This window comes from Peromyscus maniculatus, chromosome 22, assembly GCF_049852395.1.
Source record: "Peromyscus maniculatus bairdii isolate BWxNUB_F1_BW_parent chromosome 22, HU_Pman_BW_mat_3.1, whole genome shotgun sequence".
NCBI lineage: Eukaryota > Metazoa > Chordata > Mammalia > Rodentia > Cricetidae > Peromyscus > Peromyscus maniculatus.
Window position 1 is genome coordinate 19958857 of NC_134873.1, and position 27981 is coordinate 19986837.

Genomic DNA, 27981 nt, shown 5'->3' on the forward strand with positions numbered 1-27981 from the left:
GACTGCAAAGAAACAGCCCATCCTTGGAAAGGAAGGTTTTCTGACTTCTCAGGAGAGTCAGGCCTGGAACTGCTTCAGCAAGGAAGGGTATCCTGACTCTTCGGGAAAGTCAGGGTATCCTGACTCTTCGGGAAGGTCAGCATATACCTGGTATGATGGTATGATGGGTGATGGTTTCCCCACAGGACACAGCAATCCTGCTCCTCTCCTGGAGAGCCACAATCTCTGGCTCAGTGTTACCAACTCTTTCTCGCTCAGTCCACTATGGGACGTCCCAGCAAGGTTCTTCTGTTCAGCTCCCCCTTGCTCAGTCCACTATGGGACGTCCCAGCAAGGTTCTTCTGTTCAGCTCTCAATGAAGGTCTTCACCCAAGACTCTTTTGAGAAACAGGTTTATTTGGGAAGGAGGAGTCCTGCATCTACCAGAGTGGAGAGAACAGCTCACAACTGACCGGGCAGGGCAGTGTATATAGGATGACAAGGGGGCGGAGTCAACTGTGATTGGTTAGTTTATTTTCTGCCCAGGGATTGGCCAGTTTTGTGAGCAAGGGGCAGAGATGGCTCTGATTTCAGGGCCAAACTGTGTTTCTTCCACTGGCCTTTCTTGGCTTTCTGTCACTACCTCTAAGGCCAGGACACATTGCTTTCACTGACTCTGATTCTAGGGGCCAAGAGTGTTTCTTTGGTACTAGTCTCAGAGTCAGGGCATATTTCCTGGGTTCTGGGTTTGGGGATCAAGTGTTCACTTCTCTGGCTCAGGCCCCAAACACATGGAGTGTTTCTTTCCCTGGTCCTGGGCCCTAGGGCCAGGATTCTACTGTCCTGCTCTGTGATTGGTTGATTTCACAAGTCAGTTGGACAGGGGCAGAGGTAACTCTGATCTGAGCTAAACTGTGTTTTCTCATTGGCCTTTCTTGGCTTTTTGACACTACCTCTAAGACCAGGGCACATTTCATTCACTGACTCTGATTCTAGGGACCAAGAGTGTTTCTTTGGTACTGGTTTCAGAGTCAGGGCATGTTTCCTTGGTTCATTTCTCTGGTCCAGGTCCAAACACAGGCTGTTTCTTTCCCTGGTCCTGGGCCCTAGGGCCAGGATTCTGCTGTCCTGCTCTGTGATTGGTTGATTTCACACGTCATTTGGACAGGGGCAGAGATGGCTCTGATCTGAGCTAAAATGTGTTTCTTTCACTGGCTTCATCTGAGCCATCCTTCCCTAATTCTGGGCTCCAGAGTCAGGGTGGGTTTCTCTAGCCAGCCCCTTTCCCCTACACCTGTTAGCCCTGCACTGGAGAGGCTGAGGCACAAAAAAATAAACTCAAGGCCAGCCTGGATCTGTTTCAAAAAAAACAAACAAACAGGCTGGAGAGATGGCTCAGTGGTTAAGAACACTAGATGCTCTTCTAGGGGATCCGAGTTCAGTTCCCAGCACCTACATGGCAGCTCACAACTGCTTGTAGCTCCAGGGGATCTGACACCTTCTTCTGGTCTCTACAGGGACCCACATACATGTGGCTTATATACAGACAAACACATAACAAACATATAAATACATAAAAAATAAATAAGTAAACATTATTTTTTTGTTTTGTTTTGTTTTGAGACAGGGTTGCTCTGTGTGGCCCTGGCTGTCCTGGAACTCTCTCTGTAGCCCAGGCTGGCCTCGAACTCACAGAGATCCGCCTGCCTCTGCCTCCCAAGTGCTAGGATTAAAGGTGTGCACCACCACTGCGCAGTTAAGGTTTTTAAATGTAAAGCCTCATCTAGGACTGGAGGTGTAACTGAACAGGAGGTTGATTCCCTGACACGTACAGGTTCTGGGTTCCATCCCTAGTACTTCAAAGAAAAAAATTAAAGAAAAGCAAATTTTGTCAATACATTGTATCTGAATAGTTACTCTTACATTTTTGTTTTTTCTTTTTTGACACTGGAACTCAAACCTAGAGCCTTGCTCATACTAGACAAGAATTCTTCCTCTGAGCTACAACTCTAGCTCCAAATATTACATTTTTTTTTTTTGAGACAGGGTTTCTCTGTGTAGCTTTGCGCCTTTCCTGGAACTCACTTTGTAGACCAGGCTGGCCTCGAACTCACAGAGATCCGCCTGCCTCTGCCTCCCGAGTGCTGGGATTAAAGGCATGTGCCACCACTGCCCCAAATATTACTTTTTAATAGGAATAAAAAGCATAAAGATACCATTATAACAAAATATGTAGGTACAAGTCTATCCAAAACCAAAAAAGGACAGTCTTCCTGTCCATGGCTGCGGTAAATCACTCCTCAGTCATTAAAGGTGCTCACCCCGTAGCGCTGGCGACCCCTCGGGTGCTGTGCCAGCAGACCACTGATACTAGCAGCCTGATGGAGACACCGAAAGCATGGCCCCCCATGTGACCTGGTTCCCATAGGCACGAGGTACCCAGAGGGGAGTCACAGAGAGGAGGGAGGTGTCCCAGGGCAAAGCGGCCACAGAGAAGCATGGCCTGGGTCTTGGAAACGAATGTGAATCAGGAACATGAAAAAGGGCGCCAGAGACTGTGCTGGCCCAGTTCCCACATTCGTTGCCTGGCACTCAGTAGGTCCTCAGGCAGCAGCTGCAGTTGTTCCGATGAAGCGGGCAAGGTAGGCGTGCTGAAATGGGGGAATCAAGAGCTGCCCACCAGACAGATGGGAGGGACTCCTGGGTGAGCGTGACTCAGAGGGAGGTAGAAAGATGGCTCTTGTGAGGGAAGCTGACCTCGCGTGGGGTATGTTGGATGAGGTGCCTGGGGAACATCTAATGAGAACTGTAAAGTCGTCATGCCAGAACTCCAGAGAATGACTGAGTAGGGAGGCTGGGCCTCAACCTGGGGCAGCAGCTCCACTGAGAGAAGAGAGGAGACGGATGTGATGAAGACCGAGGCCAGTGGGCTGGGGGTGAGAGTGGCCAGGCCAGAGCAGCTCTGGCCGCAAAGATGAATGAGCTTCACTGTGTGAGAAAGCTGAGAGGCAGGGCGGGCCAGGACTCAGGAGCTGAGATTCCGGGTGCTGACCTGGCACACCTCATTTCAGACCCCGTCATGAAACCTGAAGTCTGGACGGTGGCCCTGGGCGGGACTCTGGCCCAGTGTTTCGGCTGCCTCATCTGGACCCGCGGTTTCCTCACGGGCTTCTCTGTCTTGCAGAAGCTGGCGTCAGACCCCCGGTGTAAAGGAATGCCCCTGTCCAGCTTCCTGCTGAAGCCCATGCAGAGGATCACGCGCTACCCGCTGCTCATCCGAAGTGTGAGTCCTCGGCTGGCTGGACAGAGGCCGGACACCCAAGGAGCAGTGATCCCTCTGCCTGTCCTCTCCCCTGTGTGTGGTCTGAAGGCTAATGTCTTCAAGTGGGCAGAAAAAGCAGGCTCAAATGCCATCCGCCTCCACAGGCACTGCCCTGGCATCCCATGGTCACAGCATGCTGGTGGGCAGGGTAACGGCCCTCATCAACCAGAGGGAACATGGAGTCACCATTACCAGAACCGTGGGCGCTAGCCTTTCTTCTTGAGGCAGGATGCTTTCTAAGGAGAAGACAGGTTTTATAAAGTGACATAGTGAATTTTCTGCCAGCTTGGACTTGAGAGACCCTGGCTCAAAAAGCCAAACCACCCGAACAAAAACCACAGGGCTTAAGTTATTAGGGAGACCAGAGAAGGCAGCCATTATTAGCCCATGGCCTATTACCAAGACTCAGTCAGATCCATAGCGTCCTGTCACCCCATATCTTAGTTAGCAGCCCTTGTGGGACTCTGTGCTTCCCAGGGTAGACGCCATTACCTCTCCTCTCACGGGGAGGTGGTCGGGGGGCAGTGTTCACCTGAGGCCTCACTCACTCACGTAAGCAGCAGGGCAGGGGGAACAGGAGTCAGGAGATGCCTGGCGGGCAGGTTGACCCAGTGGGACCCTCACGACACTGCCCGCTGTCTTCCAGATCCTGGAGAACACGCCACAGAGTCACGTGGACCACTCCTCGCTGAAACTGGCCCTTGAGCGAGCCGAGGAGCTGTGCTCGCAGGTGAACGAGGGCGTGCGGGAGAAGGAGAACTCGGACCGGCTGGAGTGGATCCAGGCGCACGTGCAGTGTGAAGGCCTGGCGGAGGTGAGGCTGGGGCCGAGCTGGAGGCCTGGGCAGGTTCTGGGTAGGGAGCCCGCACCACACCCTCCCTCGTGTGGACAGGCCACACTCCCTGACCATGCGGGCTCCCCATCCTGCCCTGCAGGTCACCCCCTGGACTGCTCTGCCTTGGGAAGAGAGGCAGAGTGGGGTTTTGTTGTGAGTTCTTTGAATTTTACTGGTAGAAATCAGGAGAATCGGGGGCTGGAGAGGTGGCTCAGAGGTTAAGAGCACTGGCTGCTCTTCCAGAGGTCCTGAGTTCAATTCCCAGCAACCACGTGGTGGCTCACAACTATCTGTAATGAGATCTGGTGCCCTCTTCTAGCCTGCAGGCAGACATGCAGGCAGAACATGGTATACATAATAAATAAATAAATAAATACTTTTAAAAAAAGAAAGAAATCAAGCCGGGCGGTGGTGGCGCACGCCTTTAATCCCAGCACTCGGGAGGCAGAGCCAGGTGGATCTCTGTGAGTTCGAGGCCAGCCTGGGCTACAGAGTGAGTTCCAGGAAAGGCGCAAAGCTACACAGAGAAACCCTGTCTCGAAAAACCAAAAAAAAAAAAAAAAAAAAAAAAGAAAGAAATCAGTAGAATCAACTATTGATTTTTCACAGGGCTGGAGGAATTCTGAAAAGTGATGAATGGGAAGTGTTTTGTTTGTAGTTGTTCTAGAAAGGTGTGTCATTCTAAGTATATTGCCACCTAGAAAATCTTACCACAGTACCCTTGGGTGCTGGGCACTGGCATTTCCCGGGCAGTGGGGTTACTTTCTCTCAGACTTACAAAGTGCCATTTTCTTCTCTTTAAGCAACTGATTTTCAACTCCCTCACGAACTGCCTGGGTCCCCGGAAGCTTCTGCACAGCGGGAAGTTATATAAAACCAAGAGCAATAAGGAGCTGCACGGGTTTCTCTTCAACGACTTCCTGCTGCTCACCTACATGGTCAGGCAGTTCGCCGCCGCCTCCTCCTCCATCTCCGAGAAGCTTTTCAACCCCAAGTCCAGTGCTCAGTTCAGAATGTATAAAACGGTGAGCCCCAGCATCCGCCGCAGACGGAGACCGAGGCGGCGCCACCCTGACCTAAGCACTGACACACGCGACCACCCACCCGGTCCTGCCCTGCCCTTGTGGCCTCACCCCCGCTTCAGGTGGCTCTCGGCGTCTTTACCACCTCCCAAGGGAAGGAGCCCTGTGTGCCAGACTTGGGCTGCCTGCCCCCGGGACAGCGGGAGCTTCCTCCTGGCAAAGGGGACCCCAGCCCGTCACAGCCACCGTTCATGTCTGTAACTCAGGACATCAAGCTGGGTGTCAGAGCAGGGCCTGTCACAGCCGCGGCACAGGCGCTCAGCGCTCCTGTCCCCAGCTCGGGGACACTGACTTGGTCCTGGGTTTTACCTTTGCCAAAGAGCCTCGCTCTTCTTCCTGGGTAAAAGACCTCGGGCGCCAGCCTCCCAACCCCCTCTGCTTCTCCACGGGCTCCTGGGAACTTTGAAGAGAGCTCTCAGGACACGGTGGGCGGGGTGCTGTGGCCCGTCCACATCTTCTCACCTATCTTGACCCTGACTCTTCCAGCCCATTTTCCTGAATGAAGTGTTGGTGAAATTGCCCACAGACCCTTCCAGCGATGAGCCCGTCTTCCACATTTCCCACATTGACCGGGTGTACACCCTCCGAACGGACAACATCAATGAGAGGTCAGTCCCGAGGACGTGTGCCCTGTCCTGGACTCTGGGAGGAAGCACAGGCATGTCCCTGTGCCATAGGCCCGTGGCCCCTCGTGACCAAGCCCTACTGACTCTGAACCCAGCCTCTCGCGTGCCCCTGCACTCCAGCCTCACAGTCGGCCCTGGCGAAGTCATGCACACAGCTGCCTACTCAGAGTTACCTGTTCCTGTCTCCCACCAGCTCCCAAAATGGCAGATCCGTGCCTCAGTCCTCACTCAAATCTCCCTGGGGGCCTCCTGACCCCCACAGATCTGCACCCCATCCCGTAGACTTGCACTTGGCCAGATGGCTGCCCCCCCCCCCCCGCCGCGCCCCCACACACATGCCCACCACCACACTTCCCTCTGGTGGAGCTCCTAGGGTAAGCCCCTCTGATGACAGTCCCCGGGGATACTGCTGATCCTCTGCACCGGTCTCTGGTGGCTGCCCACCATGCTGAGTGGCCATCAGTGTGGCTGTCTTCGAGCTCGGGGCTCCCGTTCCCTCACAAGGGCCTGGTGTTGTCCAGCGCTGTCTTTAGCAAGCCTGGGCTGGCTCTCTCTGATTAGCAGTCCAGTCTGTCACTTGGGCTAAGATTAGGCGTGACTGGAAACCTGCTAAACCAAGCATGAAGCCAGGGTTAGCGAGGGAGCGGGCTGCTGCTGCTGCGGACTGTGCTTGAACCCAGGAGTGCCTGGTAGTCCTCATGGCCACCATTCTGCTTCCCCTCCAGGACGGCCTGGGTCCAGAAGATAAAGGCTGCCTCAGAGCAGTACATCGACACCGAGAAGAGGAAGCGGGAGAAGGCTTATCAAGGTACCTGCTGGTGCCCCGTGGGTGGGAACCAGCTCCTGAGGGTACGGGCAGACCCGAGTCTGCTGCCCCTGCAGTGAGGCCTGGAGATGGCCTCAGACCACAGCAGAGGAGCCTGGGTACCCCTCGCTCTGCGGGTGTTCCCAACTCCGCTGAGCGCCACCACATGCTGGGGGACCAGATGCAAGGCCTGCCTTCTCTGCAGCCTTCCTACCCCTATGTCCCTCCCTCCACTCTGCCGACCAACCTCCCCCTGGTGGGGCGCGTCTTGTCCCTCGAGTCCATCTGCTGGGCATGTCACTCTGCTCCTCTCCCCTCAGCCCTGCCTCCACCGTCCCGGCCTTCAGGACCCTGGGCCCTGGTGGCCCCTCCAGCGCCTCAGCCCACCACTCCTTGGCACACATCTTGCCCCATTGCTGTGTGGATGGCACTTTCAAGGACACTAGTAACCTACCCATTCCTTGTTCCAGCTTCCCGTACTTACACACACACACACACACACACACACACACACACACACACACACACACACACACACACACACACACACCCTCCACCTCCTCCTAGCCTGAGGCTCCTGCACAGCTTCCTCTGACTTCTCAGCTCTCTTTCCTCCCCTCTTCCTGGGAATCTACCCTTCTCCTAGCATCGTGCCCCTCAGACCACTCTCCCAGGGGTTCATACCTCCCGGCAGGCTCAGTGGTGGGTCATGGCTACTCTCCACAGTCCCGTCATTCCAGACAGGCCCTCTCCACAGTTCTGCTGCCCCAGGCCTGTGTCCTTCTCAGAGGCTCCCTCAGCCTCTTCTCTTGACGGTACTGTTCTCCCTTTCTGTGTGCCAGCCCCCTGCCTCAGCGTCTTCCCTTTGGCCTCCCAAGCTCGGGCTCATCCCCACATTGCCCCATTTCCCAGTGTCGCCCCCATGTCCCCCCATTGCTGTCACAGCCCACTGCCAGGCCTTCCCCTTAGGATTCTTCCCGTCCTTTACGGCCCAAGGGAAACCCTGGCTCCTCTTGGTACCTGCTAGCAGCCATGCCCGGCTAGGTCTGCACTCTTCTTCGGCCTTGGCTTCTCTAGTCACCACTGACTCCCCAGGAGGAAGGAGCTGCATGTCACACTGTGCACTCCATTCGTAGGACAAATTGTCCACCAGCTCAGTGTCCTGCAGCATCTTGGGAAAGCATCCTTGGCCCCCAACCTCCATGCCAATGCCAGGTCCCATCTTCTGCTCCCCTTAGCTCTTTACCCAGTGGAGGCCTGCCCCCCCATCCCCCTCCACCCACCTCCCCACCCCCCCACCCCCTCCTCCTGTCCAGTGATCCACTCAGGCCCTTGCTGCTGAGGCCAAAGCTCTTTATTGTTTTTACTCAGGTTCCCCCTATTTTGTTCTGTGCTCCTGGAGGTATGTATACATGGCATTTTCCTACGTGAATGCTCTTTTAAAAGCTTGCTATTGAAAAATCAATGATTGATTTCATAAAATACATAATGACCTCTTAATTTGTCAAAAGTGCAAATCACGGTCTTTCCTGAGTTCCTTGTTGTCTGATAGATTGCTCTGCGTTCTCCCTGGGTGCAACCCTTTAGACATGGTTATTTGCTGTGTGCCTGGTCCTGTGGTGTGCACAGTGGGGCTCTAGAGACAACCAGGCCAGGCTCTGCCTTCAGGGAACAAGGGCGTGCTCCATGGTGGAGACATGAGGCCGTCGGGGAGCCGGCCACTGCTCATAGACAAGGCCACACACCACTGAAGCTGGAGGGTGAGGCCAGGCAGCCTGGGATACCTAGCAATATCTTGTCCAAATAGACAAAATAAAACAAAAACCCTGAAGGAAAAAAGGGTGGGAAGGGTGCACATGCTCAGAGTACCAAAGCCTCTTTCTGCTTTCCAGTCTTTTGTGTGCTTGGCCAGCAGTGTGGACACAGGACTCACTTCTGTCCGTTACATAGATCAAACCTGAAACAAAACTGCTCACCAAGACCAAGTTCTTACATGTAACTGCAGTTTTGCTGTGTAGTTCACACCTGACCTTTTCACCTGGACATTTAAAAACTCTGGGCCAGCTGTGACGGCACACCTTTAGTCCCAGTACTCTGGAGGCAGAGGCAGGCGGATCTCTGTGAGTTCAAGGCCAGCCTGGGCTACATAGCAAGATCCAGGCCAGCCGGGGCTACTCAGTCTGTCTCAAAATGACACACAAAGGGGAAAACTGTTGAGTTGAACAGCCAGGTCGCTGAAACAGAAGGACTCCGAGTTCAGGGCCACAGCTTGGAATAGAATGAGACCTGTCTTTTAAAAACCTGTGAGTTGATCACATGGGCCTTCCTGAGACTCAGTTTCCCTCATCTATAAAATGGGAACTACCTTGTAAGGCAATTACGGGATTAAGTATAATCCATGTAAAGATCTAGCACATGCCTCACACAAAGTAACCAGTGAATGTCATTTGCCAGAAGTACTGAGCAAACAGCCTGCATTTTAAAATGAATATTACTATTCCTAGGCGTGTATGCAGTTACTAAGCCTGGATAATCAGTCTATGTGACACAGTGGCTTCTCCCTGACAAAGGAGACTGGGCAGGGCGCAGAATCCCAGGCCCCTGCAGGCTGTGGGTGCCCCTCAGTCATAGCGACACACAGAGGGAAGGAGGTTGAAGTGACCGAGACTAGCCGGACCTTGAAGGATGAGTGCGGTTCTGACAGGCAAGGATAGCCGGAGAGGCCTTCCAGCAGAGGACGCAGCCTGGAAGAAGCACCCACATGCTAGCCTGCCAACTCCAGAGCAACAGCCGATGACAATAACAGCGTGGTCTAGGCTCATGGTCTGGTTGGTTAGAAGGACACGCAGTGAGGGCCGGGATCACAGCCGCCGGTAGAATGTGCCTTAACGTGGCGCTGTCTCCAGGCTCAGAGACAGAGTGTGGGGGCAGACTGCGGCCCTTCAGCATTGCGTCTTCACTGTGGGTCTGTCTACACTCCCCGAGGAGAAATTAACGCGACTCGTTTCCTCTTTTGTAGCCCGTTCTCAAAAGACTTCTGGTATTGGGCGTCTGATGGTACATGTCATTGAAGCCACAGAATTAAAAGCCTGCAGACCAAATGGTAAGTGCTGCTCCTATTCCACAGATGTGGGAACACCCTGCTTCTTGCTGGTACCTCTTTTGAATACGGAATGATGGGTAATTTTTTAAAGGCAATGTTTCTGGTGTTTCTAGAACCCTGATAAACTATTTGTTGGTTCAGTATTACTCACTGTTTCCGGTAAGAACCAGCAGCCCATCTTGATAGTCAGTGCATGAAAATACACAGCACGCCACAGGGCACCTTCCCGGCTGTTGGGGAGCAGTCCTGTGTTGGAATGTGCACTTTGCTCCCCAGGGTTATGGCGTCATTGGGAACGTGGGGCCATACTGCTCCTAGACTCGCAGGTGAACGTGTCCCACCAGGCAGTGGCGCTTCCTGGTCTCTGGTGAAGCAGCCCGCGGACCCCGCCCTGGTCTCCCTCTGCACTTACCGCACTGCATGTGTCCCTGGCTTGTCTCTGCAGGGAAGAGTAACCCGTACTGTGAGATCAGCATGGGCTCCCAAAGCTATACCACCAGGACCCTCCAAGACACCCTGAACCCCAAGTGGAATTTCAATTGCCAGTTCTTCATCAAGGATCTGTACCAGGACGTGCTCTGTCTCACCATGTTCGACAGAGACCAGTTTTCTCCAGATGGTAAGTGTAACCTGGCACAGAGGCCTAACGGCATCCCCAGGGTTCTGGGATCTGGAGTCTGTACCCAGGGTCTGAAGCTGTGCTTGTACCCCGTGACCACCACAGGAAATGACACCGGCCATGGCAGCTTTGGCAGGGGGTGGGTGTTTGGGGAGGGCATGGCCTCTGAACACAGACACTTGTGCATGCACAAGGGAAGCATTAGTGAGCACTGGGTGGTGGACATTGTCTCGTCAGTAGACTCCCCCAGCTGTCACATGCATTTGTCCACATCAGTACCAAAGGTCCGTGAGCAATGAGCCACTCACGCAGGGTCTGAAAGTCTTCTAAATCCTGTTTCGGATTCTCCTGCTTGGCGAGTTTTTAACTCTTAGAAGGAACAAAGATAGCATTTGATCCTCACATGGTGTTTACTCCCCAGACTTCCTGGGTCGCACTGAAGTCCCCGTGGCAAAGATTCGGACAGAACAGGAAAGCAAAGGCCCTACGACTCGCCGGCTGCTGCTGCACGAAGTCCCCACCGGGGAAGTCTGGGTCCGCTTCGACCTGCAACTCTTTGAACAAAAAACTCTCCTCTGAGGGCCCCCCCACCAGAGGAGCTGCCCGCGAGGCGGGGTCTAAAGAATGCAAGATGACGTTCTCCTGGGGCCGAGGAGCATGGCATGGCTGCGTCCATCACAAAGCCCCACGCGGGGCCTGTATGTTACCGCACACTAAACTGCTAGCAATCTATGCAAACATGATCCTTCCTATAAACAAACGCCACAGCACAGTGCCTTGTACTAGTGTGAAGAACATGCTCAGCTGTGTTAGATGCCAGGGTTTCCATTTTCAGGGCTATAAAAGTATTATGTGGAAATGAGGCATCAGAGCACCAGATGTTACCACTGGGCGAACGTGTCCACTGTGGAGTCGGTGATGTGGAGCGGGTCCCCCCACATGACCTCTGCTGGGTCACAGCACTCAGGAGGTGAAGGGCTGAGGTGAAATGCTGCAGCCAGGGGCTTGTGCAGCCTGATACTGAAACAGCATCATCCACTTGTGCACTGAGTAACCAGAAACTTGATCGTTTTATTCTGATGATATTTTATCCTTCTCTGCTCAGACAATAGAGTTTGAAATATAAGGAGGGAAGCTTGATGTACTTTAGATATACTGTGAACTCTAATAATGTGGGAATATTTTTCAACTTTAATTTTCTGAAGTATAAATTATTTATGTAAATTCCTTGTTTTGCATATTTCATAGAACATGCATCTTTAAGCTTTATCATTGCCAACATGTACAGAAAGAGAATAAAAGTATAAGTTTATGAATGTAACTCCTCTCAAAGCTTGACTCTGTGTGTGAAAGGCTTTTAAGTTTCCTTCAGAAGCTGCCTGTGATGATGCCTGAAGGATGGGATGGGGCAGGGCCCGGGGACCTGCTCAACTCTGCTGCCAGCTTGCCCGGGGCCTTGTGAGCGTCTGTCAGGGTTTTCTGGGGCTTGACTTCACTGGTGACTACTGTGGGTGGGTGAACTGTGTGGGAACTATGCTTGAACCGACGGGGGTGGGGGGGTGGGGGGGGACCTACAAGGAAGGGTGAAGGGCAGAGGTCAGGACTATCTGCAGATCTGCTGCCCTGCAGCTCCAGGGGCCCCGACACTTCCTGTCCCCTGTCCTGTCACAGCCATAGCCACACTGCTTATTTGGCTTTTGAGCACTGAAATATGAAAATTTTCAGATAGTTAACTATGCTTTTGAACACAAAATCCTCCAGTGAAGATAACGGAGTGGAGCCTCACCCTCTGAAAGATTCGCTTGAACAGCTAAGGTGCCAGATCTTCCAAGCAGCTGGAGTAACCAGGAGGGGCTCAGGGCTCTTTCCCTTCTCCCCATTTTTGTTGACAAAGAATCACTTGGAAAACACAGTGTACTGAAATTTTAAAGACTTGCCCCTTATTGCCCCTTACTACCTCCAGATACTGCCCCCACACCCCCACACCCCTACACCCCGGTTAAAACAGAGAAGTACTGTCACTTGGTACATAAATCTGAAGCGACCAGCATCCTGCCTATCTACAGGAAGCCTTGAAGGACCAGGCCCAGCCTGCTGAGCAAGCCGGCTGCCAGCTCCCCTGTGGTTGGGGAGCATGTCTCGCTGGTGCTGAAGCAAGGTGGCGGTGAAGTCGGGGAGAATTGCCACTGACAGCCGTGTGTGGAGCGTGACACTCCGTGGCAATCCGGCAAGATTAAAGCCGCACAACAACCATACTCTTTCCCGGGGGCTGTGGGGACCTCAATGCTCACTGAAGCGTGGCCACCATCATGTCCCTGTCTCTCTACAGTCGGGACACCGTGGTCAGATCTGGGACACAGGAGCCCTCGGGATCTGAGTCGTGTGACTTCGGTGACTAGAGAGGGTACAGCCAGCAGCAACTCCAGTTGTCTTTTCTACCTAGTGACCCAGAACTGCCCCCGAGGAAGTAAAGTTGTCCTCCCCCACTGAAATGTGAGCCCAAGTTTCTGGAGGGCGAGAGGAGACCCCCCCCCCATCCACCAGAATGCGGTAGCCCTCAAACAGCTAGACATCTCCCCTTGGTGAGGAGGCCCCATCAAGCCCCCTCCAGCGCCCCCTGGAGGTGGCATGCAGTGGCAGGGCATCCCCCGGGGATCCTGGATCCTCATTGGACCCCCCTACTGCCCTGCCTGAGTATGTGTGAGGAAGGAGCACCCTGGAGTGTGAGCAGGACGGAACTTGAATGAAGCCCCGGGTCAGGCTCAGAGCCCATGCAGCACCAGGTACGCCAGGGAGATGATAAAGCTGTCTTGCGGCAGCTAGTGTTTCAGGGAAACGGAACCAACATACACACACACACACACACACACACACACACACACACACACACACACACTTCCTAGTTCACAGCCGGAGCTTGAAACACTGACTGCTGTTACTCAGATAGTTCTTGCACCTGCTTCCTTCCTAGAGAAAAGCTGCGTTCTGGGTGGTGTGTGTGTGTGTGTGTGTGTGTGTGTGTGTGTGTGTGTGTGTGTGCGTGTGTGTGCAGTGGGAGGGCCGGCAGCTCTAGGACCACTGCAGGCCTGACCTGGCTGCGTTCTGGGTGGTGTGTGTGTGTGTGTGTGTGTGTGTGTGTGTGTGTGTGTGTGTGCGTGTGCGTGCAGTGGGAGGGCCGGCAGCTCTAGGACCACTGCAGGCCTGACCTGGCTGCCCCCTGCAGGGAGGCCAGATGCTTGCCCAGGAGCTCAGCGGTCATCACTCGTCTTCCCAAGGCCGGCGGCACCTGCCGGTGGCGGCTGTCTGCGGCCGCCCAGGAGCGGGGTCTCGGGGGTTGGGTCCCTGAAACCTGTTCACAGGAGAAAAGGGCTGTCTAAGGACCCCCCCACAGGCCTGACCCACAGCCGAGCCCTCTAGCCTTTCCGACAGGCCCCCGGCAGTCCGTTTGCCTCCCTTCTCCGATGGCGGCTGCGGGGATTGGCTGTCCCCAGAGCACTCCCCTCCACCATCAGCCCCTCCAGGGGGCTGCTTTCCTCAGCACATTTGCATCCTGCAGTTGGGGACAGCCATGTGACTGGGCCCTAGGCTCGAAAACGGGACGCTGCCGCCTTTAGTCCGTTCCCACACAGACAAGGTTAGCAGGTCAGGACGGCGGGCACACTGGAGTTTCTGTTCTGTGCTTCTTGAGACCCGGTCCGTTTGGACTTCGCTCGGCGAGCATGTCTCACATCACTCAAGCGCTTCCACAACATGAACTGCAGAAGCACACCAAGCGGGTAAGACGTGAACCGTGTGGAGACTCGGACCCCAGTCACTTCTGATTCTGTCACCGAGGTCCGTGTCCTCCGCGTACCAGTGTGTTAGTGGTGTCTGTCAACCTGTGTGTACTTTTCAATGATGGGGGTTAAGCCCAAGATTTTGTGCAAGCATTGAGATGCACCTCCAATCTGAGAAAAAAAAATCTATTTTTTTTTTCAGCTGAGCAGTGGTGGCGCACACCTTTAATCCCAGCACTTGGGAGGCAGAGGCAGGCGGATCTCTGTGAGTGTGAGGCCAGCCTGGTCTACAGAGCGAGTTCCAGGACAGCCAGGGCTACACAGAGAGACTCTGTCTTGAAAAGCCGCCCCCCTCAAAAAAAAGTTAGTGGAAAATGTGGGGATGGGGGGTGGGTTTGAGGGGAGAGATCTGTGATTGGTATGTAAAGTGAATAGAAAATTTCTTAATAATAAAAATAATTAATGTAAAATGTTAGCAGGAATGAGTTCCTTGGAAGCCAGGTGCTAAAAGATAACAAAGACCCCAAGGTCCTGAAGGGGGACAGTCTGCTGACCTGCTAACCCACCCACTGACCCACCCACTTGGACAGAAAAGAAACTATTGCCTTGAAAACACTCTTCCCAGTTTTTCAATCTTATGGTAACAGCAGGGGACCTCCCCTACCTCGACTGTAGAATCCACATTCGGACCTAACACAAGTGACTTTATCAAACTAAAAAGCTTCTGTACAGCAAAGTAGAGAGGGGCGAGTGAAGAGAGAAGAGACAGACAGACAGGAGGACGTGTGGAAGCAAGCTTCCATCCCAGCAGACGTGTCCATCCCACCCGTGGCTTGAGGACCACAGGGAACCAGGCCCAGCGCAGAGATTATAAACTAATGTGGGCCCAGCACAAAAATAATTATAAACTAACGTCAACATCTGCTCTTTACAGGTCACTCAATAGCACAGTGGTTGAGTGTGAGCTCTGTAGGTGACCATGTCCTGTCTTAATATCAAAAGGTTAGCTCCGCCTGGAGGGAGAATTTGCTCCTGAAGAGACTGAGGACATCACAGCTGAGCAGGCACTGGGTCATCCGATTGAGTGCTGGGACTGAAACTCCACTGCCACCAAGGCTCAGGGGACGCGGAGGAAGAGCGGGGAGAAAGAATATATGAGTTGGACATAATGGTGCAGCCTCAGGAGGCAGAGCCAGGCAGATCTCCGTGACTTCGAGGCCAGCCTGATCTACAGAGTGAGTTCCAGGAGAGCCAGAACTACATAGTGAGTATATATATAGTGTGTGTGTGTGTGTGTGTATGTGTCTGTGTGTGTGTGTGTGTGTCTGTGTGTGTGTGTCTGTGTGTGTGTGTCTGTGTGTGTGTGTCTGTGTGTGTGTGTCTGTGTGTGTGTGTCTGTGTGTGTGTGTCTGTGTGTCTGTGTGTGTGTGTCTGTGTGTGTGTGTCTGTGTGTGTCTGTGTGTGTGTGTCTGTGTGTGTGTCTGTGTCTGTGTGTCTGTGTGTGTGTGTCTGTGTGTGTGTGTCTGTGTGTGTGTGTCTGTGTGTCTGTGTGTGTCTGTGTGTCTGTGTCTGTGTCTGTGTGTGTGTGTCTGTGTGTCTGTGTGTGTGTCTGTGTGTGTGTGTGTCTGTGTGTCTGTGTCTGTGTGTCTGTGTCTGTGTGTCTGTGTCTGTGTGTCTGTGTCTGTGTGTCTGACTGATAACGGGGGGAGTGCTGTGAACTTGGCACGGCTGATGCCCTCATGAGCTCACAGCAGCTGTGGTACTTAGTCAATCCAGCCAGAATTCTGGCATAGATGGGGAGGGGAGGGTCCCCAGACCCACCGAGGAGCTATTGGCAGTTTAGAAGTGCTGAGGGAGGCTCTTTTTCTCCATTTAATGTGTCACCAGTGGGAGGTTCCCAACCGTCCGCACGTGGGCAGCACTAATTGTACTTAGTGGGTTATCCAGAAGGAGGAGGAAGAGGGGACCTTGCCGACAGGACATGAATTTGGGAAGGGGCTGTGTTGAGAGTCGTTTGGGGGAAGTTGGGAGAAACGAGGTAGATACGATGTTTCACTGTATACGTGTGTGAAATTCTCAGGAATGAAGACAGTTAATACAACAACTTCTGAGTTTTCAAGCTGGAGAGACCCCTTGGGAGAGACCCTCTCGGTGGAGGTAAGGGAGCGCCCACGTGCTATGTGCCACAGTCCCGGGGGGCTCTGAGCTCTGTGACTAAGCCTCAAATGGGGAGGGGACAAAGGGGTCAGGAGCCCTGCAATTCTTCGCCCTGTATGCAAAATTCTGTGCTGGGAGAATTCCCTTTAAAATATGTAAAAGCTCACTGTGTCTGCCGTCTCTTTTTCTTATATTTCATTTTTAAATTTCCTATTGTAACTAAATTAAGAACATTTTTTGTTGTTGTTGCTGAGGGTGGTAGTATTTTGAGACAGGGTCTTTCTGTGTGGCCAGGCTGGCCTCAAATTCTTTTTAATGTTTAAAAGTGTTTTGCCTGCATGTATGCCTGTGCGCCACACACATGCAGTACCCACGGAGGCCGGAAGAGGGCATCGGATCCCCTGGAACTGGAAGGTTGTTAGTCCCTGTGTGGGTGCTGGGAATTGAACCTGGGTCCCCGGGAAGTGCAGCCAGTGCTCCTAACAGCTGATCCATCTCTCCAGCCCCTCCCTGGCCTAGAATTTTCTACCCTCCCACCTCACCTCCCAAGTGCTGGGATTGCAAGTGTGCCCCACCAAAGAACAGCATGTTTGATCTGGTTTCAGTGACTAGGAAATGGTAGAAAATGTCAGATGGTGGAAGGCTCAGGAAAGGGGGGCGGGGCGCGAAGTTGGTGGTGAACCGGCTCTGGCCAGTCTTCTGGGCCCTCACCTTGTAAAGACAGGTCTGCACTTGTATTCAGGGACCCACAGACACTGTGTCTCCGAGTCCCTTCTCTGCTCAGCGCCCATCAGGAACTGAGCACCGGACCCCCAACCATCTCCCTGCTGCGGGGAAGGGCTCTGCCAGGCACCGGGGCTGGCTGTGCGGTGCCGTGGGTATCCACCCAGCCCCACCCCCAGACCGCAGCTTACCAGACACTTCTCAATCTCTTTGTTCTCCGGCCTGAGCTTAGAGGAACGGAACTGCCTTTCAAAGGCAAGCTGGCTTAGGTCGGGGGTCTCTTCCTGAGGCAGATATGACTTTGATTTACAGACAGGCTTTTCAAAACTGAGAAGAAAAGAGGGGCGCGGGGTGGGGGGGGGGAATCTCAACTCAGCACAAACAATTCTACCATTCAAAAGTCATTGAATGAACCCGATATTCATTTCGTGAAGAGAAAGGCCTGGCCGGACATCACTGGTGCCTGTCCATCTGCTCGGGTTGGGATGACGTCCCCTAAAGGTCCACACGGGAAGGCTTTGGGCCCCAAGGGTGGTGGTTTTGGGGAGTGCCATGGACCTTTCAAGGGTGAAGGTAGAGGTCTGGAGGTGAAGGGGACTCTGGGACCCTGGTCTCTCCCTGCTTCCTGAGCAGTCCTAACTCCTGCCATGTAGTATCGCTCCCCTCTCAGAGGCCCAAAGCACCCGAGGCTACTACTTGATAGCAAACTTCATCCCGCAAAACCAGGAGCTAAACAAACCTCTCCTAAGCCCAGTGCCTCCGGGGAAGCGGGCTACCACAGCTATCGGGTGAGTCCCGGGACCTTCCTGCAGCTGTGACTGAGACAGGCGGTCTCTCAATCCTCCAACCTGGGACTGGAACAGGAGGACCAGGAGGCCAGGGAGCCAGGGAGACGCACACAGCAGAGAAGGGCAGACATGAGGCAGCCTCTCCAGGAGCAGAGACGTCTCTCCTCAAGGAGAAGCACGAAGTCTCGGGGGAGAGGACCGGCGTCGGGGTCCCTCAAGCAGCCTGGCTTTCCCGCTGATGACGTGATATAAGGGGAGCTGGCAATGTCTCCAGACTTCTCCCCTTCCTCACTTGAGAAGGATTTTGCTCTTTGCAATCCACTGCCCCTGGCTAATCTAGCACATTGCTCTTCAGTTCCTCCCTTCATTAGACGGGGGCCCCCCTCTGGACATGTATGTCCCCACAGACAGCTGCCACTATGGCTGCCTATTCGTACACAGCAAACAGGCCTTCTCTCCCTTCATCCCGGATTCAGCTGCTGACTCATCATCTAGCCCAGCACTGGAGGCCGGCTTTTTGGGGTGTCCTACTGGTTAGGATACCAGGCAACAGGGGAGCAAAACCACAGCTTACAGATCGGGGAGTTGTAAGCAGTCGGGTTAACCCAGACATTTTTGTGGCTAGTGCGGTATTTCTCTGCTGAAGGAACGGGGATTTTTCTAGCCTTCTAGCCAGGCTGGTGGCAGGGCCCAGGCCGCGTCTCCCAGGCTGTAAGGAACCAGACTCCACCGAGAGGGTTATGGGAAATCACTGGAGAGCTTTCCACTGGGAAGAGATCACTCAAGGTGTCAGGAAAAGGCTGGGAAAGACCAGACTAAAGGGAGGCCGGGGCAGACTAAGGGGAGGCTGGAGGCTGTGGCAGACTAAAGGGAGGCTGGGGAGCTGTGGCAGACTAAGGGGAGGTTGGGGGGGGGGGCTGTGGCAGACTAAGGGGAGGCTGGGGGGGGGCTGTGGCAGACTAAGGGGAGGCTGGGGGGGGGCTGTGGCAGACTAAGGGGAGGCTGAGGGGGGGGCTGTGGCAGCACAGGCTGAGGAGCCGGAAGGGAGGGTGAAGAGGGCCAAGCAAGGCAAGGCCTCTTACTGGGAAGTTGTGTAATTGTTAGTGTTTAAATAAAAAGGTCTTAAAAGTGAAAGAAACTCCCCCGGGCAGCAATGCCGCACGCCTTTAATGCCAACACTCGGGAGGCAGAGGCAGGCGGATCTCTGTGAGTTCGAGGCCAGCCTGGGCTACAGAGTGAGTTCCAGGAAAGGCGCAAAGCTACACAGAGAAACCCTGTCTCGAAACACCCCCCCCCAAAAAAAAAAAAGATTTGCAGAGTTCGTCTATTATAACAACCAGGAAGGAAAGAACCAGGAAACCTGCCTGGAACATTCATGACTGAAAAGTCATGGGAGAGCTACAGAAATAGTTCTCTCTCTCTCTCTCTCTCTCTCTCTCTCATTTTGGTGATTTCTTCATTTTTATGTGTGTGGGTGTTTTGCTCACATGTATGTGCTGGGATTTGAACTCGGGTCTTTTGGAAGAGCAGCCAATGATCTTAAAACCACTGAGCCATCTCTCCAGCCCCCAGGATAGAGTTCTTAATCTTCAAACTCTGTAAACATTTTAAGTGCCAAGGACCATTATCAGGGTAGAGGCTGATCCTCTGGACTCCCATCACTTGGGGACTTGATTGATATCCTGAGATACATAGGGCTTTAAGGTTTTGTTTCTCAAATTTAAGTTAGAATCTAACTGGAACTACTTTTTGTATAGATCATGGAGTCCAATTTAATGCCCCCATAATGAAACTCATTTTCCAGTACCATTTATTGAAAATGCTGTACTATACCCCGTGTTCTGCGCTATAGCCTTATTTTGGTACAAATGAAATATCCATATGTATTTAATTTCTTGAGTCTCTATTTTGATCTATTGATTTGGTACAATTTTTAAATCAATTTGATACCTAATAGAGTAGTTTTCCTATAAAATTTAGAATTAGCTCAATTTCTATATAGACATGAACACACACACACACACACACACACACACACACTTCAAACAAATAACTGTAATTTTATTCAGATTGAACTGAATATGTTTGAGAACTTTTCATGTTTACAGTTTTGAGTGTTCTGATCCATGAACATGGTATACCTTCCCACTAATCTGGTACTTGTTTGTTTCTCTGTGAAGTCCTGACTGTCCCGAACTCACTCCATAGCCCAGGCTGGCCTCCAACTCACAAAGATTCACCTGTCTCCACCTCCCGAGTGCTGGGATTAAAGGCATGTGCCACCACCACCCGGCTAATTTGGTTATTTTATTCCTCTTAAAATAGTTCTCAGTTAGGACTCTTTTTGCCCTCAGAGTAGTATTTGGAAATAATTCTCATCAACAGGGAAGTGAGGCCATATGGATAGAGGGCAGGGATATTGCTGAAAAAAACCTATAACAAAGTTCCTCAATACAAAGAATTTTCTGGTCCCAAATACCAATAAGTAGCATGTATGAGAAATCATGTATAAGGAAGGTCCTGTGGTCCTGTGGATGGCTAGAGGTATTCTTATTTTGTTACTATTACACATAATTTCATTTTCTGGCTAGATATAGACAAATACAAATGATTTGTGTATTGACTTTGAATTTGATAATCTTTCTAAATTTTATTACTTTTCAATATTTTAATTAATTCTTTGAGAACTTCATACATGTATACAGTATACTTCCATCACAGTCATCCCTCATTCCTCCCCTAACTCCTCCCAAACTCATTCCCCATCTCTCATCCCTCATCCCCTCCCAACTTCATGTCCTCTTTTTTTTGTTTTTGTTTTTGTTTTTGTTTTTGTTTTGTTTTGTTTTGTTTTGAGACAGGGTTTCTCTGTATAGCTTTGGAGCCTGTCCTGGAACTTGCTCTGTAGACCAGGCTGTCCTCGAACTCACAGAGATCCGCCTGCCTCTGCCTCCCGAGTGCTGGGATTAAAGGCGTGCGCCGCCGCCGCCGCCGCCGCCGCCGCCGCCGCCGCCGCCGCCGCCGCCCAGCTGTTCTCTTTGTTTCTAAATAACCAAGTCTAATGTGTGCTGTCCATATACTCATGAGGGTGGGGCCATCTACTGAAGAAAGGTCAACCTACCCCGGGGTCACGATGTCAAGAAAAAAGTATTCCCCTTCTCCTAAAAGCTATCAACAGTCAATATCCTCTTAGCTAGGGGTGGGGGCTCCTGAGCCTCTCACTACAGTTTTTAATTTTTAATATTTATTTATATTTCAGGGTAGTCAGGGCTGCACAGAGAAACCCTGTCTCAAAAAAACAAAACAAAACAAAAATCATTTATAGCCTTTGAGTTTTTCTATGTAGAGCATCATATTATCTGTTAAAAATAAAGGGCTTATTTCTTGTTTTCCATTTCTTTTACCTTTTATTTCTCTCCCTTCTCATTAATTGAGGTCTTTGGCACAAATCTGAAGTGAGTTTCTTTGTCTGATTCATAAACTCAAAGGAAAAGCTTCTAGTGTTTTCTAGAACTCTACTGCAAATTAAGTAAGCTAATTTCTAGCTCTCTATACTATGAGCTAATTTGGGGGAGTGTGACTAGATCTTTCATTTTAATACTACATTTATTGAAATGATTATGACTTTGTTCCTACTTTGTTCTGTTAACATGAAAGGTCACACTAGCTTTCAAAAACTTCTTTGGTATAAACACTTAAAAATATACTGACTCTTGGGAGGCAGAGGCAGGCGGATTTCTGTGAGTTTGAGGCCAGCCTGGTCTACAGAGTGAGATCCAGGACAGCTAGGACTGTTACACAGAGAAACACTGTCTCAAAAAAATGCATATATATATATATATCACCCAAGTTCAATAACCACACCATGACCACACCCTTCCCTCCTATTTGCTCCTTTTTTTTTTTTTTTTCTCTTTTCTGGAAGATTCCCTAGAGCTCATGCTAGCTGACTTAATCTGGTCATTCTGTACCTGTGTGTGCTGGGCTTGTTCCAAGCAGACCGGGGAGGGGCTCTCGGCTTCTCTTTGGGAACGATGCCATGGGAAGCGTGCATGAACTGGGGTGATCTGCCGAAGTGGGGGGCCTTCCTGGTTTCTTTAGTGTGTTCTTTCTGTGCGTCATTCTGTTTCCCTACAGGAAGACAGGAGAGCAAAACCCAGCTCTTTAAGAACAACTCCTGCGCTCCTGGGGGTCGGGAGAGGGGACACTGGGCTGTGTCTACCCCACAGCCTCTGGGCACCAGGCACCTGTGCTCTGTTGGTAGCTGGTTCCCTTCATTTCTCGGAGCTCTTGCTGTCTTCGAAACAGACACTCACACGGCGGAGAGGCTTTGGTCTGCAGGAGAAAACGAGTCTTTGAGGCCCCCACTGCAGATTACAGTGAGCTGTTCAAATCTGGCCCTAAATACCGCAGTGAGGCCTTACTCCACCAAAGCCAAGATCAAGACCTACGAGTACGGTCAGCCCACGTGCCAAGGGAGAGCCTGCCTCCCACGGGGATGTTTCACTGACTGTAAATGCTGATGGCGGGAAGGAGGGAAGCTTGGCCACATGGAAAGGACAGCTTCTGCTTGAAGCTTCATTAAACCATCCATTCCCTCAGTCAGTCATATTTACTCAGCCATTCCGTGCTACACCAAGGCCACGTCCGTCCTCATGGGTTTCTGAGTCTAGAACGGACAAACCACCCAAGTGACAACGTGGTTATGACAGACACCAGCTCATGCCTGGAAGAGCACAGACACTATTCCTAACCAGTCCTGGGAGGAAAAGTCCCCCCTTGGGACACTCCTGCTGCTCTTAAAATGGTGAGAGGATCGGGTTAAGTAAGGATCATAAGCCTGTGTCGGGGTGTGGGAGGGACTGAGGCCATTAAAGAGGAAATTCCTCTCTAACCAGAAGCCTTAGGAAGAGGGCCTCTTTGGCTGTTCTCTACCTCTACAATCCTGTAAGATCACACTCTTGGATTTCAACACATTTTGATTACATCTTCTTAAGTTCCTGCTCTTGAGACATTTAGGATTTCATATTTAATGCACACTTTCTGAAATTCTCTTCATAAATACACTTGATGGTACCCAGTGTTTCTTTTTTTTTTTTTTTTTTGGTTTTTCGAGACAGGGTTTCTCTGTGTAGCTTTGCACCTTTCCTGGGACTCACTTGGTAGCCCAGGCTGGCCTCGAACTCACAGAGATCCGCCTGGCCCTGTCTCCCAAGTGCTGGGATTAAAGGCGTGCGCCACCACCGCCCGGCAAGTACCCAGTGTTTCTAATGTTCTACCTAAACTCTTCTGTATCTCTAGTAAGTACTTGGGGTGGAGAGACCCAGCAAACCAAACAGCAAAGTTCCCATAGGGGCAATGTAACTCCAGGAGGCTTAAATCTGGTGCTGCTGTAAATAATGAGGACATAAATTCCCGAAGAGGCTCTTGACCTCCAAGTGAAAAACATCCTCAAAATAAGACACTGAAATGTTGTTTGTAAAGACACAACAAAGAGAACCGTCTGTCCCTAAACTTAATGGCTCCAGGCTCCACCGCCATAACAGTCCCCTTCTCCCGGGCCCACCGCCTACCGCAGAGACCAGAACGTCTCACATTCTCCTTCCCAGCCCTGCTCAGAACTAGGACTTGCAATTGGAGGCAGTCCCGGTAAAGAGAGCTGAAAGGTCGCCTAGGGGATGCTGGCGACTCCACTTCCTGATCAAAGTGGGGGGTACAAAGAGTGCCCGGCACCTCCCCTCCCTCCTTCTACCTCAATGCACACCACACCCAACACCCGGAGCTGTGAGCAGCAGCAGGCGGACATGAGCATGATGGGATGACCCGGACACATCAGGACAGCAGAAGAAAACAACCGGAGGAAAACAATGACATCCGAGCTAAGTAAAAGAAATGATCAAACTCAGTACCGGTTTATCTGTGTGCTTTGCACAGTATTCAAATTTCACTTCACTTTTCCCAGGTCTTCTATATGAAATGACTTTCTCTATAACCCGCTGTTGAAGAGGCTTTGCTACATTCTCAACCCATCGTTTGTGTAACATCTCTCTTCTTCTTTCCTTGAAATCAGCCTCATGCTGGAAATAAGTATCCAGTCTCTGACAAAGTAATACAAACAAGACAAATCACAACCTTTTTCACTCATTATCGTTCTATTAGTGAGGAGAACACACCCATTCCTAAGTCTTCCCACGCATGCTTGCCCACTCCTCACACTAAATAACGGGCGAAGAATAAACTTCAGAGAGAGACCGTGAGAACACGGGGCGGGAAGAAAACAAGAAAAATTCCAAATCACACCGCCCCTTCGGATTAAACTGTGACCCAACTCAAGAAGCCAATTAAGCCTTTCCTAACGCTCCAAAGTCTTATTTCGTTTTCAAATCCACGCGTTCTGTCTCTAGGCTTCTCCACCACAGTCTCTGGCCGCATTGGAAGAGCAAAGACACTAAGCTTGCTTTGACGCTGCTCTCTGAGCTATGAAAGGAGGCTAACCCCAGCTTTTGATGCTTACATGAGAATATGGGCAAGGCATTTAGTTACTGCCTAGCCCAGTGATCTCTTACGGTGTACTCAATAAACTATTTTGAGAGAGAAAGAATGAATGTCTATTTACTTTGTAAATTCAAATCACAATAAAAATGTCAAAGTATTCTTATACTACTAGCTTTCAGATGGAAATTAACTCCTTTAAAGCAGGTTAACCCCATAGTGATTATTAGTAACTTAATTGGTCATTACCTTTATATACTAATTAATTTCTGGTGATTTTTTGTTTTTGTTTTTGTTTTTGTTTTTTGAGACAGGGTTTCTCTGCGTAGCTTTGCGCCTTTCCTGGAACTCACTTGGTAGCCCAGGCTGGCCTTGAACTCACAGAGATCCGCCTGGCTCTGCCTCCTGAGTGCTGGGATTAAAGGCATGTGCTGCCGCCGCCACCCGGCAATTTCTGGTGATTTTTATATAGCCCAATACAGTATGGAAAAATAGGAAAAAGAGGCAAGTTTTGTTGGAAAAGAATTTCCATTTAGTATAAGTCAAAGAGGCGGAGCAGTTTTTAAAAAAAAAAAAAAATCTCTCAGACTCTTAAGGGCAGATCTGTACAAGCTGTGGGAACTTTTAGGAATCCTGTAAGGAGCGGCCATCTCAGGTCTACGCAGCTCAAAGGTGTACGTCAGAGGCACCTCCTTCTGCCTGCAAATGAGTCTCTCTGGCAGACTATCACACCCTGAACGTAAGCTGTCCCCTCGGACTCATGGGTTAGTGTCTCCTGCTGATGGGGCCACGGAGTGGTGGAAACTCCAGAAGCAGGGCTGGCGGAAGGAAGTTCGGTCGTCCAGAGCACGCCTTTGAAGAAAATACTGAAAATAACAAACCCTTTCACTTGTCCTCATTTTGCTCCCTAAACGCCCAGAGGCGATCAGCCCTGGCTAGTGCCGGCCACTGTGCTCTGCTGGAGCAGCGCCTCCAAGTGATGGAGGGACGTCACCGTGGACAGAGGCCCCTGAGTGTGCGCCACCACACATCCTTGTTCTCTCCTAAGCCTTTCCGCCTTCGCGGCGGCAGAGCATGACATCAGCCCTCGCTCCTCCAGAACGCAGTGTGCAGCCACTTACCTTCACAATGTAGTTTTCTCTGAATAATATTGCATACACAGCTTCATCGATGTCTTCTCTAGCTAACATCTGAAAACGAAATCGAATGGCGGGTCAAACATTCTGAAGGGGCGATCGGAACGGCCAGTCCCGGGGTAATGTTCCCGCATCGCTAGTGCAGATCTAACAGCCTGTACCTCACGACGCGGTTTAACTCTTTACGACGGGAACTTTGAAATGCTATTCTCCACGAACCCATAACCCAGTTTTAACAAGTAGCAACGCAATCTCATTTCAGATAAACCCCTCCTCAGTCTTCCATCACCCACCTCGACTGTTCTGAAACCCATCCCTGACATTACATCATGAAATCGTATCCTTGTTAGAGTTTCGGGAAGCTGAGGCTGGAGAGGTGGTTCAGCAGTTACGAGCACATTCTGCTCTTGCGAGGACCAGGTGTGATTTGGCAGCACCTACGTCCTGCAGCTCGGTTCACAGCTGTCTGCCACTCGACCTCCACAGGATCCAAGGCCGCTAGCCTCTCTGGGCACCTGCACTAAAGTACACACACCCACATCTGGCACATAGTTAAAAAATCAAGTAAAAAATAAAGTTCCAAGAAGCTTACTAATCATTTTTATATCAAACGAACTCTCTTTTTAGACATTCCTATAACTGTATTTTAGGAGCCCCTTGAAGATTTTTGCCTTTTGCTAGGTCTCTTCATACATCAAAACCTCAAGGGTCGGGGATGGGGTTCAGTTGGAGGAGGGCTTGCCTGGCAGACACGAAGCCCTCTAAGTCCTCGGTTCAAGCCCCCAATGTGGCAGGAAGTAGGTGAGGTGGTGCCTTAGGGCCAGCCTGGGTTACATGAGACCCCATCCCAAAAAACAATTTTTTTCAGAAAATATAGAAATGTTAATGATTCATAGCAGCTCCTCTGAAATCTTCTGTTCACAAACACAAAAACAGTAAATTGCCGCCGGGCGGTGGTGGCGCACGCCTTTAATGCCAGCACTCGGGAGGCAGAGGCAGGCAGATCTCTGTGAGTTCGAGGCCAGCCTGGTCCTGAGATCCAGGAAAGGCACAAAGCTACACAGAGAAACCCTGTCTCAAAAAACAAAAAAAAAAAAATAGTAAACTCACAATTCACAACTCTTATTGCCCCTATGACAAAGGTGCGAGATAAATTCATTATAAACAGCTTTCTTTATAATGACGCAAACCACAGAATCCAATAAAACTGCAGCTGTATGAACAAATCATTCCCAGACATGGAAGGAAGGGCAAGCTCTGGCCTGGCCCATTACCTACCCGGTTACCTACCTGGCAGTCAGCTGGTGCCATTCTTCACCATGGCTTTTGGCCAAATTTGAACCCAGGCACTCCCACTCACAGAATCCTCCTGCATACCTGATCTAAGCCAAGAAGAACTGTTTTGATACTGGAAATATATGCATGATTGAGACGTAATTGGTTATAAACTCAAGGGATTTTGTGTGTCATTGAAAGATAACATCTTAAAAATAAAACTTTTAAGTACTCTGTACGTCATTAAGTATGCTCCCTCAGGTGGCGCCAGCCAATCTCGACAGTGAATCCACAACAGGAACTATCACTCGGCCCCAAATTATCTTGCTTCTTATGAAAAAGGAAGCAAGGGAGGAAAGAAGGAAGGGAGGAGGGAGGAAGGAAGGAAGTTAGGAAGTTAGGAAGGAAGGAGGGAGGAAAAAAGAAGGAGGAAGGAGGAAAGAAGGGAAGAAGGAAGGAGGAAGGAAGTTAGGAAGGAAGGAGGAAGGAAAGAGGGAAGGAAGAAGGAAGGAAAGAGGAAAGGAAGGAGGAAGAAAGAAGGAAAGAGGAAGAAAGGAGGGAAGGAAGGAAAGAGAAAAGGAAGGAGGAAGAAAGAAGGAAGAAGGAAGGAGGACGGAAGAAGGAAGGAAGGAGGAAGAAGGAAGAAAAGAGGAAAGGAAGGAAAAGGAAGGGAAAAAAGGAAGCCATGCTGTTACCTCCATTAAAGACACAGACTCCGGCTCCGGCCATTCCTTGAGTCTCTCCACACTGAAATGTCCATCCGAGTTGGAAGTTTTTACGGCCGCCATAAATCACAGAATCCCCGAGCAAGGAAAACTGAGTTCCTACTTAGTGTATCGATGTGGAAAAAGCAGGGCCCTGGGGACCTGGAACTCGGTTTAGATGCCAGGGCTCTTTCTTGTGTCCTAGAGAACCATGCCCCTCCCCGCGCTGTCCTGGGTACCTAGAAACAGGCGTCAGCACTGGCTGCATAGCCCAGGCTGAGGGTGATGGTCCTCGGCGGGGAGGGCGGCCGTCTCAGGCTGCAGCCTTCCTCTTGGACCGGTGCTCCTGGGCTGATGGCACCTTGAGTGGAGAAGAGAGGCCTCAGACCGAAGTTCCTGTGCTGGTCGCTGGTCCCCTCAGGCCCGCAGGCCCCCCAGGCTGCCCCAGGGGTGGGCAGCTTTGCAGCCCGCGCCCTGCCTGAGTCAGGTCCGGCGGGTGGTGTCTCGACCCCAGGGGAAGCGCATGCGCGGAGCAAGGCCACGAGGTCTGGCCGGCCTG

The 27981-nt window shown here is 51.3% G+C and overlaps 2 protein-coding genes across 13 annotated transcripts in view; one reads left to right on the forward strand and one right to left on the reverse strand.

Moving 5' to 3' along the window:
• The window catches only part of Itsn2 (intersectin 2), a 137259-nt gene extending 125567 nt beyond the window's left edge, over window positions 1–11692 (forward strand). For all 7 annotated transcript variants that reach the window (XM_076559359.1, XM_076559360.1, XM_076559363.1 and 4 more), the window contains 8 exons: window positions 3164–3262; window positions 3948–4115; window positions 4940–5161; window positions 5705–5826; window positions 6570–6652; window positions 9669–9752; window positions 10198–10371; window positions 10793–11692. In XM_076559359.1, the coding sequence (XP_076415474.1) occupies window positions 3164–3262; window positions 3948–4115; window positions 4940–5161; window positions 5705–5826; window positions 6570–6652; window positions 9669–9752; window positions 10198–10371; window positions 10793–10950 (1110 nt within the window). In that variant the 3' untranslated portion in view covers window positions 10951–11692. The remainder of the gene's footprint in view (window positions 1–3163; window positions 3263–3947; window positions 4116–4939; window positions 5162–5704; window positions 5827–6569; window positions 6653–9668; window positions 9753–10197; window positions 10372–10792) is intronic.
• On the reverse strand, window positions 11423–27942 carry Fam228a (family with sequence similarity 228 member A). 6 transcript variants are annotated; one of them, XM_042267242.2, is made up of 8 exons: window positions 27414–27928; window positions 26734–26825; window positions 25429–25497; window positions 23725–23913; window positions 22063–22150; window positions 21787–21946; window positions 17219–17354; window positions 11423–13720 (listed from the first exon to the last, which is right to left on the reverse strand). In XM_042267242.2, exons 2-8 carry the CDS (start codon window positions 26752–26754, stop codon window positions 13556–13558), a joined length of 828 nt encoding a protein of 275 aa, XP_042123176.1. In that variant the 5' UTR covers window positions 26755–26825; window positions 27414–27928; the 3' UTR covers window positions 11423–13555. The 6 variants fall into 6 exon arrangements, with proteins under 6 accessions (XP_042123176.1, XP_076415485.1, XP_076415486.1 ...); XM_076559370.1 differs by having other exon boundaries at window positions 26722–26825; XM_076559371.1 differs by having other exon boundaries at window positions 26734–26851.
• Window positions 27943–27981: the final 39 nt, after the last annotated feature.

What these genes read in the sequence shown, in the direction of transcription:
- Fam228a (XM_006981458.4), bottom strand. Translation starts at nt 27,506, where the DNA reads ATGGCGGCCGTAAAAACTTCCAACTCGGATGGACATTTCAGTGTGGAG. An exon ending in GAGAAAACTACATTGTGAAG is followed by an intron (nt 23,914 to 25,428) that starts GTAAGTGGCTGC and finishes TTACTTTGTCAG; the next exon opens with AGACTGGATACTTATTTCCA. An exon ending in CAAAGCACACAGATAAACCG is followed by an intron (nt 22,151 to 23,724) that starts GTACTGAGTTTG and finishes TTTCTCCTGCAG; the next exon opens with ACCAAAGCCTCTCCGCCGTG.